The sequence below is a fragment of the Diabrotica virgifera genome, chromosome 6 (assembly GCF_917563875.1).
Source record: "Diabrotica virgifera virgifera chromosome 6, PGI_DIABVI_V3a".
In the NCBI taxonomy this organism is placed as follows: Eukaryota; Metazoa; Arthropoda; class Insecta; order Coleoptera; family Chrysomelidae; genus Diabrotica; species Diabrotica virgifera.
Window position 1 is genome coordinate 174,331,318 of NC_065448.1, and position 14,493 is coordinate 174,345,810.

The 14,493-nt window shown below is 34.1% G+C and overlaps 1 protein-coding gene across 1 annotated transcript in view; it reads right to left on the reverse strand.

Annotated features, from left to right (window-relative positions):
* The window catches only part of LOC114329915 (balbiani ring protein 3), a 298,548-nt gene that overhangs the window by 172,147 nt on the left and 111,908 nt on the right, over positions 1-14,493 (reverse strand). The window contains exon 4 of the mRNA XM_028279193.2: positions 2,282-2,494. Coding sequence (XP_028134994.2) covers positions 2,282-2,494 — 213 coding nt within the window. The remainder of the gene's footprint in view (positions 1-2,281; positions 2,495-14,493) is intronic.

Below are 14,493 nucleotides of genomic sequence, written 5' to 3' on the forward strand. Positions count from 1 at the left end.
ATCAAAACGGCATTTCAAAATGCTTAATCCCCGCGACGTTATTAAAAAACAAGTTATAAACAAATTTGAATAATTTTCAAATGCCATTTTAGGGGGGAGTTTTGTTGAAATTTTAATTTAGCAATGCATTTATCGAATATATAGATAAAAATCAAAATAATGAGATCTTATTCAGGTAAATATTTCTTTGGCAACAACCGCGTTTTTGCAATTGAAAATATAGTAACATTTAATAAACAAAATTCAATATCTCAAAAAATATTAAATATTTTTCGACCAATTTCTTTTTGATTAATACTGGTAACATAGCGCAACTTTGTCTGCAAAAAAATATATTTTAGAGTGTTGATTTAAAACGCTAAAAATAATGTTTTGCAAATTTGTTTTTAAAGTTTTATATTCAATTATTTAAATAAATAGGGGGTCAAATTTAATTTAGTAAGTCTTATGTGAAATATTTACCCTTCAACTTTACAGAAAATAATCCTATTGACATTCATTAGTAACTGAATGGCCTCAGCAGTTAAAAATTTTTTGCAAAAGTAACTCCTTTTTAATTATTTAAGCAATGATCCCCTTGTATGATTTGGATACTTTCTTGAAAATATCTTTTGTACCCACCTAAACTTTGATAAAAAATTTGTTTTAACCTGTACGAATTTACATTTTGACTTTTTTTTATTTTATTAGGCTAATCCTACATTTGATTTCTAGGGTATGGTCCCAATTTTGCTACATTGCTCCATTGTAGCTGATACATTTAATTTTGTTTTAGTTGTTAATGTATCGTCCTTCTCCAGTTTGGTTCTTATTATTTATAATATTTTTTTCAGAGGGACACTATTGAATAGTTTGGTGATATAAAACCAAAACAAGCAAGTTGATTGTAAGCTATTTCTGCTAGTTTTTAAAAAAATATCGTGTGTTCTTTATAAAAGTATTTGCATTGTGTAACAATGGTTGTATTATATCTCAAAGGAACTTAGACTGTTGACTGCATGCAGAACTCATGCTGCTGCAATCTGGTATGACGGGTACGTTGGCATTGAGTACTTTTAGTATATTAATCTGTATGGGTGTGGTGTCCTGCTGTAATGGGACATCCCATCATTCCCAAAATAATATCGACACCACATAATCACAAGAATTTTTAAGGAAATTTTATTTTAAAATATGACTATAAAATTCATATTACTGTTACCATAAATATGAAACATTAAAATAAGAAAAGATGAAGTTTTTCAATTCTAATGGCAACATTAATAATATTGAAAATATTAAAAATATTACTAAAAGATTTTTAAATTGAAAAACTTATTGGTACACTTTCCTGATGACACCTCCAAGGCTTCTACAATTTGCAAGCCAAATGGATGCTGCAGTGAAGACAAAGGGAAGGAATTCTACACTATACAATTCACATCCCCGTCTGCAGCTTGGTAAAGTTCCAACGGAAAATGCACCTAGTTACTCTACGGAGTAATACGACTATAAAATACAAATGTATACCATTTTTATTCAGTTGCAATACGAAGGCAAAAGAATCGTACTTTTCAATTAGAATACGGAGTGCAATCCAGCTCTCTGAATCGCGATTTTCAATTCTTATTGGAATCTTATCGGAGAGAGCGCAGGCTTGTTCTCCAAATCCTAACTGACCAGCACCGAGAGCTTTTCCCACACATTGCAACTGAAACAAATAGGGTAGGTGACTAGCGTCATCTGGCAAATGAAAGATGAAGTTTTTCAATCTTAATGGCAACATTAATAATATTGAAAATATTAAAAATATTACTAAAAAATTTTTAAATTGAAAAACTTATTGGTACACTTTCCTGGTGACACCTCCAAGGCTTCTACAATTTGCAAGCCAAATGGATGCTGCAGTGAAGACAAAGGGAAGGAATTCTACACTATGCAATTCACATCCCCGTCAATTTAAAAATCTTTTAGTAATATTTTTAATATTTAATATTATTAATGTTGCCATTAGGATTGAAAAACTTTATCTTTCATTTGCCAGATGACGCTAGTCACCTACCCTATTTGTTTCAGTTGCAATGTGTGGGAAAAGCTCTCGGTGCTGGTCAGTTAGGATTTGGAGAACAAGCCTGCGCTCTCTCCGATGAGATTCCAATAGGAATCGAAAATCGCGATTCAGAGAGCTGGATTCCGTATTCTAATTGAAAAGTAAGATTGTTTTGCCTTCGCATTGCAACTAAATAAAAATGGTATACATTTTTATATTAAAATAAGATTTTAAATATTAAAAAATACTGACCAGTGCAATTCACCAAACCCGCAGCAGGAGCTCTGGTTCCAGCCAGTTCAAATCCAGCTTCGTCTACGCACCAACAGGAACTGACTATTTCATTATCACATTGAATAGGCTCAAACCCTCCAATCTTGTTACATCTGGGCATACGTATTGATTTGGTTTCTACGCCTAAAGACTTAGCTCTTCTGGACGCAGCCATTCTGAGTGTCTGACAGCCTGAAAAGTAAATAAAATAATTATTATAATACTATCACAACAATGCAAAATTATTATTTTTAAATAACATAAATATGGCGAAATTTCATTGACAATCGGTTGTAAGTATTTGGAGAATATGGCTATGGTATTATTCTTTAAAGAATACAAAAATTAAACGAGCTGCTGAGGTACCTAAAATAATTATAATTATAAAAAGGAACATCCATAAAATTATGTCGTAGAGAACGGGGAGGGGGACTTTGCTTTTATTACGACGGTATACGACTTGTAGGAGGGGGCATATATTCACATCCGACGTCGTTTGGTGTATTTCAATTTGTCGCTATTGTCTCTGTAAATATAGGTAATTTAATTATTCTTGGTTCTAAAAGTATTGACTTGTTGCATATTTAAGTTAAATGTTATGTTTATATGGGATTAGCCACAATTAAAAATACCACAGGCAATTTAAATACTTTTTTCTAAAACCGTGTTAAAAATGCAATTTTTAGCACTCCATACGAGCGTTAAAAATGCTACTTTAAGGCACTAGTGCTTTAAAATTTTTATGGCACTGCAATTCGTATTGACCGTATAGCCAATTTTGATGTAATGGCAAAAAAATATCAAAATGGAATGTCAGTCAAGTTCAAGTAAAAGTTTTTGTAGATATTGTCCTGTAATTACGTTTGTAGAAAAAATATTGTATGATATGCGTGTTAAAAAGTACATTTTTAAGGCACTCATGTGAATTGCAGAACTCGCTATCGCTCATTCTGCAAACTTTCACATGCGTGCCTTAAACGTGTACTTTTAACACTTATATCATAAATAACTATTAAATAATTTAAATACTTGGGTTGTCTGCTGAACGAGGGTTGGGACCTTGAAAATGAAATAAAGAGCAGAATAGAACAAGCTATAAATACTTTTTTGTGACTTCGTAAATTTCTGACTGGTACAAGAGATACACTGTTTAGTCTACAGATATGATTTCAAAGATGCAGAAATATGACTTGCGATATTAACACCTGCTTTGCGGACTACCAAAAAGCATTTGATACAGTTCAACACCGAAAAATGATGCATGTTCTAACAAAAGCCCAAACGGATAATAAAGACCGGCGTATAAAACAAAATTTATACTGGAACCAATCAGCTATAATAAGAGCAAATCTTGGAGATGAACCAACGGACGCGGTCCAGATTCTATGAGGCGTTAGACAAGGATGTATACTTTCACCTATATTATTTAACGTTTATTCAGAGGAAATATTTAGTGAAGCCTTGGAAAATTGCGAACATAGAACACTCCTAAATGGAGAACGCCTAAACAACATCCACTATGCAGACGACACCATTATTTTTTCAGACAGTTTGAACAGTTTACAGTTTACAGCAACTAATAAACAAAGTAAATGAAGTAAGGGAAAGATTTGGACTACAAGTAAATATATCAAAAGCTAAATTTATGGCCATCAGCAAAAATAAAATAAGAGTCGCCCAACTGCTTATCAAGAATACACCAGTGGACCGAGTAAAACAGTATACCTATCTATCTTGGAACAATAGTAAACGAACAATGGGATCACTCACAAGAAATAAAATATAGAATAGAGAAGGCTAAGAGTGCATTCAATAACATTGCCAAACTCTTTAAAAGCCACAACCTTAATCTGAAGATTACAGTAAGGCTCCTACGATGTTATATCTTCTCAATATTATACTACGGAGTTGAATCCTGGACACTCACTGAAGCGATGGAGAAAGAACTTGAAGCCTTCGAGATGTGGCTATACAGGCGAATCCTAAGGATATCATGGACGGACAAGATAAAAAACGAGACCGTATTACGAAGAATGGAGAAAGAAAGAGAGGTGATGTATACCATTAAAAGGAGAGAGTTAGAATATCTCGGACAAATAATGAGAAACGGCACTAAATACAGATTACTGAAGGTAATACTTCAAGGCAAAGTATTCGGAAAGCGCGGAATTGGGAGAAGAAGAATATCGTGGTTAAAGAACCTGAGGAAATGGTTCTCCACAACAACAACTAATCTATTTAAAAGAATCAGTTAATAAAATAATTATAGCCAGAATGATCCCCAATATTCGAGACGAATAGGCACGAAAAGAAGAAGAAGAAGGATGTAGTGGCGTCATATAATTTGTTTGACTATTTCTGTCCAATTATTTCTCTCCTATGCGTGTTGTTTTGCTTCGGAGAATAAGTAGTTCGGAGAATACTTTATTTGGTCCGACCATACTGTATTGGAGATCTTCCTCTGGATCTTTTGCTCGCTATGTTATAGTTATTTTCAAATTCTCAGTATGTTTTGGTTACCTAATAGTTTTGGTGAGGTTCTGCCAGAACTGAATTATTTGTACGATATGCGTACATCGTCAACATACAGGGTGTAACAAAAATACAGGTCATAAATTAAATCACATATTCTGGGACCAAAAATAGTTAGATTGAATTTAACTTACCTTAGTACAAATGTGCACACAACAAAATTTATAGCCCTTTGAAGTTATAAAATGAAAATCGATTTTTTTTCAATATATCGAAAACTATTATAGACGTTTTATTGAAAATATACATTTGGCATTCTTATGGTAGGAACCATCTTAAAAATAAATTATAGTGAAATTTGTGCAACCCATAAAAATTTTATGGGGTTTTGTTCCCTTAAATCCTCCCAAACTTTTGTGTACGTTCTAAATAAATTATTATTGTGGTACCATTAGTTAAACACAATGTTTTAAAACTTTTTGCCTCTTAGCACTTTTTCGATAAGCTAGTATTTATCGAGATATTTTGAATATTTTCGGCCGGAAAGTTTATTTATAACTTACATTTTTTGGGTATACTTTGAACCATATATTAAAAAAGAAGCAACATCTCGATAATAGGCGCCTTATCGCAAAGATACGAAGAGGCAAAAAAGTTTTAAAAACAATGTCTTTAACTGATGGTGCCACAATAACAGTTTAATTGGAACGTACACAAACATTTGGGAGGTTTAAAGGAACAAAACCCTCATAAAATTTTTATGTAAAAATATTAAAAAAGAAGCCGCATCCCGATAAAAAATGGCTTATCGAAAAAATATTAAGAGCCAAAAAAGTTTTAAAAACATTGTGTTTAACTAATTGGTACTACAATAATAATTTAATTGGATCGTACACAAAAGTTTGGGAGATTTAAGGGAACAAAACCCCATAAAATTTTTATGAGGTGCACAAATTTCACTATACATAATTTATTTTTAAGATGGTTCCTGCCATAAGAATGCCAAATGTCTGTTCTAAATAAAAAATCTATAATAGTTTTCGATATATTGAAAAAAATCGATTTTCATTTTGTAACTTCAAAGGGCTGTAACTTGTTTTATGTGCACATTTGTACTAAGGAAAGTTAGGTTCAACCGAACTATTTTTGGTCCCAGAATATGTGATTAAATTTATGACCTTTATTTTTGTTACACCCTGTATACGTCAATGGTATGAGAAACTGCTGTAAAAAGTGTCATCAACCTCATTCCCTTCGTTAATAAAAAAAACTTGACGCATAATGTGTTCAATTTGACGTATTATATAAATTACTAAAGTGTAAAATAAAGAAATATATAAGTACAGACCGAATATATTATAATATAATTTATATTCGGTCTGTATTTATATATTTTTGCAATTTTTCGTCCTTGGGTAAATAATATTCAATTCCAAATTCGCTTTTTCGCCATGAACCAAACTTACGACAGATAATTACCAACTAAAACATTATTGATGTACACTTAAGTATTGTTTTTTTTATGTTTAGACATCTAATATATGAGTCAATAATTTCTCTTTAATTTAATATATAGTAATCACTCAATGGTTATTTATAGCCTCGTTTTATAATCTTCTTGGTATAAAACATATGTTACTGTGAGGAATTTTCTAATTAAATAAGTTATTCTCTAGATTTATAAAAAGTGTGTGTGACAAACTGTTTTCATTAAAAGTTGTAGATTCTTTATTATTTTACTTTAATCAGGTTAAAAGGACATCATATGAAAGTTGTAAAAAAATAAACATTTGTAGTTAATTTCTTGGTTACGTTATTATAAAAGGTTTAAAAATTGCTAATAGAACAAAGTCCGTGATGGGTTTGTCAGTTCCCCCACTGGCATAGCGGGCAGGTAGAGGGGAAATAAAATACTTCCCGTGGACCAAACACTGACTAAGGAAACAAATCCTGACGAAAATGCTAGTTGCATTGGTTCCACTAGGACGGAAATAGGAAGGAAACACGGATCAGACCTAAGCACAGAAAAAGGATATTCTATTAGGTACTTGAAATGTATGTATTAAGCTGATACAGCCCAGAAATGTTGGTAAATAGCTACAGAAATATAAGATGGATGAAACAGCTTCATAAAAAGAGGTGGACAGGCTCAAATAGCCTGCAGATGGAAAACTCTCGGGTTTTCTGGTCGGGAGAAACGGAAAAACATGAATATGAACTGAAGTCGGTCCTAATCAGTGGCGGCTCGTGACCGCAGTATGCGGGTAGGCTACACATATACTTCGGGTAGGCGACAAAAAATATCCTACAATTAGTAATACATTTTGAGCCGTCTTGCAATACTAAATGTAATCTATGAGCGCAACAATGTGTAAAAATTGCTTTTGGAGCATCTACTTTAATTTTTGATTGTAATCCGTTTAAAGAGCCAGCCATTACACTTGCACCATCGTAAAATTGAGCAATTTATTTATTTTTGTAATCATATGGCTCAAGCATGTTTGAAATTAAACTATATAGAGCGTCTGCAGATCTATTCTCGCTAACATCAAAAAACCCTAAAAATCTTTCTGTTACCTGACCAACTTTGTTAACAAAACGGATTGTTAAAGTACACAATGATAGAAAAAAAAATACATTTTCTCAGCTCTCTGTGTCCAGCCAGCTGGCCAGCCAGCCAGCAAATACTTGTAGTAGAGTAAATGGACTGGCAAAAGGCTTCTAGAAAAGATTTTCGTGGGCACTTTGTTGCTAAAATGTAAAACCCATAGTTTTTGGTTTCTAATATATTTGTAATGCAAAATCACTTGGTCGTCCAAAAATCGTTGCGGGAGGGGACCGGCGGGGGGCCTTACAAAAAAAAACTGCAATTTTTTTTTTCGTCGTTTTTCGGATGTGCAATATCCGAAAATTCATTCCTCAAAGTTGCATACCCATCCGGACATTAGAAATATTTGTTTTTAAATTATAAAAATACGTCAAACCATTGTTGTATACGGAGCGCCTTCATATAAAATCACTTGCCCTGACAACCCATATTTTTAAAATCGTTTACATCGCTCTATCTCGAAAAATATTGGGTCTAGCAAAAAATTACTTTCTATAAACGTTATAGACCAAACATCAGAGAACATGTAAGTGTTTTTGGAATTTTGATTGGATAATTAGTTTAAGAAAAAATTAAATAAATCGAACGGCATGTCACGACGGACAGTGGTGAACGCAGAGATGCGAGGAAGGGCGAGATTCTATGCGGGAGTCAACCCCTAATCGACTCTACTGACCGGGATGTTGTTAGGGTCGTTTTTGCCTTGAGATCCTGTTCTTTCTTTAAATTCTTTACTATAAGCTTTAGTTTTAGCGCGAAATCCACTGAGATTTTAAGTGAGACATAATAAAGTTCTTCTGTGTTAATTATATTATTAAAAGTGATTAATTAAACCTATTGGTAAGTTAACAATATTGTACCTACTTATTAGTATTACAGTTAAAAATTTTTTGTATCCATCTAGAAATGGATTTAACAAACAGCAGCAGCTCTGACAGCTAACTTGAGTAAAAAATCAGATTAAGGCATGTTTCTTTCCGAAAATCTGATGTCGGACAAGACGTTTTTATTCAAAATGTGTGTCTTATTTGTTTGGAACGAGGAAGGCTGGTTAATTCTCAAGAAAGATCTAAAAAAACTTTTATTCAATGCACGAGTGAACGTATGAAAAATTGTCATGATGATAAATATATGCGGCATATATTCTCAAAATTTGATGATCTACAAAATCAAGATTTTTTTAAATGGCACAAAAGTTGTTACAAATCCTATATGAGCTCAAAGAACATTGCCTCGTACAAGTCAAAAAATACTAAACTGACGTTTCGTAGAGAAGATATTTTTCAAAAACGGCTCTTGCGATCACCTTTTAATTCACAAAAGTGCATCTTTTATCAGAAGCGCTCACCGAAACAAAAACTATGCCAAGTTATGACTAATAATATACAAAAAAAATTAAGAGCTATATCACGAAGCAACCCTGTGTTCTTTGCGAGAACTGGAGACGACTTAATTGTCTCCGAAACAAAATATCATGCCGCTTGCGTTTCAACTGAATTACACAATCTAAATAAAAAATCTGTTGGAAATACTGATATTAAAAAAACAGAAAATGAAGCATTTGGGAAACTCTTGGAGGAAATGGAGAAAGGGTTTTGAGAAAGGTAAAGGATACAATACAAAATCGATTGGCAAAAAAGGTATCGTGAAATTAGTGGCATTGACGACATGAGCGAGAAACAAATAATTAAAAAAATGAAAAACCATTTTGGGGATGCTGTTGAATCAGTAAGGTCTCCTAGACAAAACGAGCTCACAATATTTTTAAGGAAGTTCTCGAAAGAACAGGCAGTTGAGACAATCGTGCACAACCACGACGAATCTGACACTCTCAGTTTCAGTTTCGGCGCATCGGAGCAACACATTCTAGTCAAAATCTGCCAAACTATCCGAAGTGAGATAAACAAGATGTCAACTGAGCCCGACTTAAAAAAAAATGAATGTTAGAGACTACAAAAAGTCTATTCCTGAAAGCTTGTATTCTCTTGTTAACCTTATAGTCCGAAATTAAAGCGATAATGAAAAGGAGACTGAAACCCTAAGCATTTGCCAAGACATTATTTTTGTCTGCTCAAAGGTAAAAATAAAAACTCCAAAGCATATTGGGCTAGGACTTTTAGTTCATCACGAAACAAGATCAAAAAAACTCATTGAAGCAATGCACGCCTGCGGTCATTCAATTTCATACATCAATACTCTTAGAGTGCGTAACAGCATCGCCTAAGAAGAAATTCAACTTTACTTGGAGAATGATCATGTGACCATACCGAGACAATTGGTACCCGGCAGATTTGTCCAATTTGCCGCTGACAACGTTGACATTTTGGAAGAGACCTTGGACAAATCACCTACTTTTCACGGAACCCAAATTGCTACCTTCCAGAGAGGACCATTGAATGAAGATATACCTGGACAATTTAAATTTTTGCCATAGAATCAGAAGCTGACAGTACCTAATGGTTTTCATTCCCTTCATAAAAGTTATTTTGAGAAATCAAAAAGAAAAGTACAATCAGAAGAAAATAAACTGAGAATCATAGAAAAGAGCCAGAATCTTAATAATAACATACGATGTCGTAACATGGCATGGTGCATTTGCAGAATGAGGGACTGTTAGGAATGAAACCGTTATCCCACAGTGGTCAGGATTTCATAAACTGACTTTGGAGGATAAATCACATGTAACGACCTATGGCTACTTACCTCTTCTACCCCATGTCTCGTCAGAATATGATACCTTTTGGACTGTTATCAGAAAGTGCAGTGAAATTGCTAAGAAGCTAAATAACAGATACACAGTACTGACATTTGACCAAGCGATCTATTATAAAGCCAAAGAGCTCCAATGGTCCCAGCCAGAAGACACAAGGAATGTAGTTATTCGTCTAGGTGGATTCTACATTGTTAAGAACTTCCTGAAAATAATTGGTCAGTTTATGACAGATTCTAGATTTGCTGACGTATGGTTGGACAGTGGTCTATATGCTCAGTCCACAATTGATGGTATTTTATCTGGTAAAAAGTATAATAAAGCTATACGAGCCCGTAAGTTGACATACGAAGCTGTGTCAAGATTATTAATAACTAATAACTCTGTATAAGAAGTGGCTTTTAGGCTGTGCTAGTCCTTCTGTATATCTAGTAATTAAGAAATAGGTACGTAGATGTAATTGTTTGTATTACTATCCTTTGTTCTTGATTTCGAAATTAATTCCAGGGAAAACCGATGCCATTTTAGAATATGTACATACCAAGCTTTTGAACTTTAACCATTTTACGACGTCCTTAATAAGCTTTATAATGATAAAACAATTGAATCTGTAAGAACATTTTTGGGGATACCTCGACGTACTAAGTCATCTAGGGCTCGTTAACACGGAATGAGTCCCACCAGAGCTCAATCCTTTTGATATCGTAAGTATCTGGGATAAGTGAATTTTCCCCTTTGAGGGAGTGTGAGCCGTATGGCTAAATCTGGAATAAGTATACAACAGTACCTTAAATATATACAACAATTCCTATTATTAATATTATGATAATATAACTACATACTACTATCACTTAACACATACAATATTTCAAAAGTGTTAATAATCTGACAACAAAATGAGCCAAAAAAATCTATTTAGTACGCTAGCAGTATTCATCATCCCTAAAATTGGCATCACAATGAAAAAACGACCCTAACAACATCCCGGTCAGTAGAGTCGATTAGGGATTGACTCTCGCATAGAATCTCGCTCTTCCTCGCATCTCTGCGTTCACCACTGTCCGTCGTGACATGCCGTTCGATTTATTTATTTTTTTCTTAAACTAATTATCCAATCAAAATTCCAAAAACACTCACATGTTCTCTGATGTTTGGTCTATAACGTTTATAGAGAGCCATTTTTTGCCAGACCCAATATTTTTCGAGATAGAGCGATGTAAACGATTTTAAAAATATGGGTTTTCAGGGCAAGTGATTTTATATGAAGGCGCTCCATATACAACAATGGTTTGACGTATTTTTATAAATTAAAAACAACTATTTCTAATGTCCGGATGGGTATGCAAAATTGAGGAATGAATTTTCGGATACTGCACATCCGAAAAACGACGAAAAAAAATTGCAGTTTTTTTTTGTAAGGCTCCCGGTCCCCTCCCGCAACGATTTTTGGACGACCAAGTGATTTTGCATTACAAATATATTAGAAACCAAAAAATATGGGTTTTACATTTTAGCAACAAAGTGCCCACGGGATAGCACAATAGGATCCCTTTTAAACTATACTATTGGAAACATATTCTAAATGTTCGAAAATAGTTATGTTATTTCGTTCTAAATTTTATTGTTTTCATATTATAGAATATCCTATTGCTGTTATTTTATCGCCATCCTCGTTCCCATACTTAATCAATAGTTTAATTCAACAAACCGCCTTTACAATTTCCCACGTGTGATATATCCATTGGCGAAGCAATTAGTCGTCTGCAAAGAATTTAGTTGGCTAATACCATTCAAGAATGCAAATAGGGTATTAATATCATGTATGATTAATACTAAAATTTTATTTTAAACTGATCTATGGGAATTCCATAAAGATTAAACCTTGATCCACATAAAGACTACCATAAAATATTGGTAAACACAAATATTTGTAAATTAATGAATCATTTTAAACTTACGTATTATCAGATACACAATTTTTATTGAAATATTGTTTAATGGTATTTCATTCATTTTTTTTTAAGTTTTAGGGAGCGTTACAAGACAAACCTTTAGCAATGTGGAAATAGATGATGATGCATACAGTAGAATTAGGGCAGATAAATGAAGTGGAAAGAAGTGGTGTGTTGTGTGTTGCGGGACAGAAAGAGTCCAATGAAACTGAAGGGAAAATCCTAAAATGCTGCCATAAGACGAGGTATGTTGTACAGAACTGAATGTTGGCCACTTAAAAAGAAAGAGAAACAACACACGCATGAGACGGAAATGACAATGCTAATTAATGCAATTCTTCTTTTCCTTCTTAGCCTCCTCTTTTTTATTTTTCAATATAGGCCCCTCCCAACTTCTTCCATCTCATCTACATATCTCATCTGTGGTCTTCCTCTTATTCGTCTACCTTTGCAAGGTCTTTAATGTTATATTGTGGCCTTCAAGCATTGATCTTGTGTCTAGCAGTGTGGCATGCGAAGCTCCATTTGGATTGCGCAATTTTTCTTGTGATATCCTTAATGTTAGTTTTTGATCTTATCCAGTCATTACTTTTTCTATCGGATAGTCTTCCTAGCATTGCCCTTTTTATTGCCCTTTCTTTTGTGGCTAGTTTGTTCATATTCGCGTTAGTTATGATTCAGGTTTGACATCCATATGTCATGACAGGGAAGATGCATTGGTATGTGTTCCTAAAATATTGAGATATTTTGCGGTTCTTAAGTATATAATTAAGTTTTCAAAATGCTGACCAGGGCAGTTTTGCTCTTCTAGTAATTTTCGCACTTCGGTCCTCTTTGTCGAGTCGTTCTTCTTGTCTTTATTCCTTTTTATAACCAATTCTGATTGTTTTTGATCACACAGGCCTCCTCCATACTGCTACATTTTCTTCTAATGTTTTCACTCCTCTTAAGATCCTCAGCGTATTTCCTATAATTTTTCTCAGTACTTTCATCTCTGAGCTTTCCAGAATTCTTTGTGATGTGACTACGTCGAGTTTTGCTTCTGATTATCGACGAGACTTATTTATTATCGATTCATATTTCAAAAATCAATTAGGCAACGCCGCATTACCGACCCTCTCTCTCGTCTTTATCTTCACGGTGGCTGATAAAAATGTGTTCTATTGCTAGGGTTACCATAATTTATTAAGGCCAAATCCGGACAGGGGTAGTCCAAGGGGTTGTAGAAAATGTAAACTGTGAATTTGACTGTGTTGCTACCTCTATATTGTACATATATGCGAAATGCTTAATCTGTACTGAGCCCATGGATAGGATGTTCTTCATCTGTTCTTCTTTCATACTTTTCAGAAGACATAATTTTTCTCAAAAGTGGCTTGTCATTTTTTGTTTTGTCATGGAATTCGGAATATGACATTACAGAATTTGCTTTAATATTGAGAAACTCAACAGGCAGAGATAATCTTCCTCTTTCAGTCGTCCACATAAAATTCATCATCGAAAAGATACGTTCAGTAGGAGCCGAAGTACCAAGCAGACAAAAGATGAATTCTACTATTTTAAAAATATTCGTAAAGGAAACGTTGCTTTTAGAAAATGCTTCAAATATTTCTTGCCATTTGTCATAAGTGTTTGGGGTTTCTTCTTTAGGTAGTAAAATCCATTTATGTTTCAGCATTTTTATATCTTGGAGAAGTGACAAGCGCTCATCAAATAATTCATCCACATTGACAGAATTCGGTACAACGCTGACTATGGTTAAAGCGCTCTCTTCCATCTCTTTCCAGGTAGGATCCTTAACCATTTGATTTAGCGCAGAATGAAATTTCCCACCGTTGGGCCCAGCTTTTTCCATTTTTTTTAGTAAAGAAAAAAATCCGGACATTTCTCATATCCGGACGCCAATCGGGACATGTCTTTTAAATCCGGACTGTCCGGACGAAATCCGGACGTATGGTAACCCTAGCTATTGCTGTTTATTTCTGCTGTCGTGCATTGACGCAGAGAAACCGCTCAAATGTGTATTGACGGGAAACTTGGCTTGAAAACAAGACTAAGCGACACTTGAAAACTAAGCGAGACACAACCTGCGCCGGTGGGTCGGATGACACGCGCATTTATTTTTCTAGCGCACCGCATATTGAACACAACCCAACCCAACCGTTGGCTATCGACGTGGCGAATAAAGACGGGCAAAATCAGTACGGACATGTAACGGTTACTTTTGATACCGGTTCTCAGTGGTACTGAGTACAAATATTGATTACAAAATACTGATGTATCTGATCCTTGTACTGAATTAAGTAGGCAACTTAAAATCGGTATTTCCGTACCTGTAACTAGTAACGTTTTAAAAATATCTTACACGTCCCTAGTAGTCGTAGCGGTATGACTTTCGAAAACATCGAATTTGATCATAAGCGGGTGGATAAAAAAAAATATCTCACAC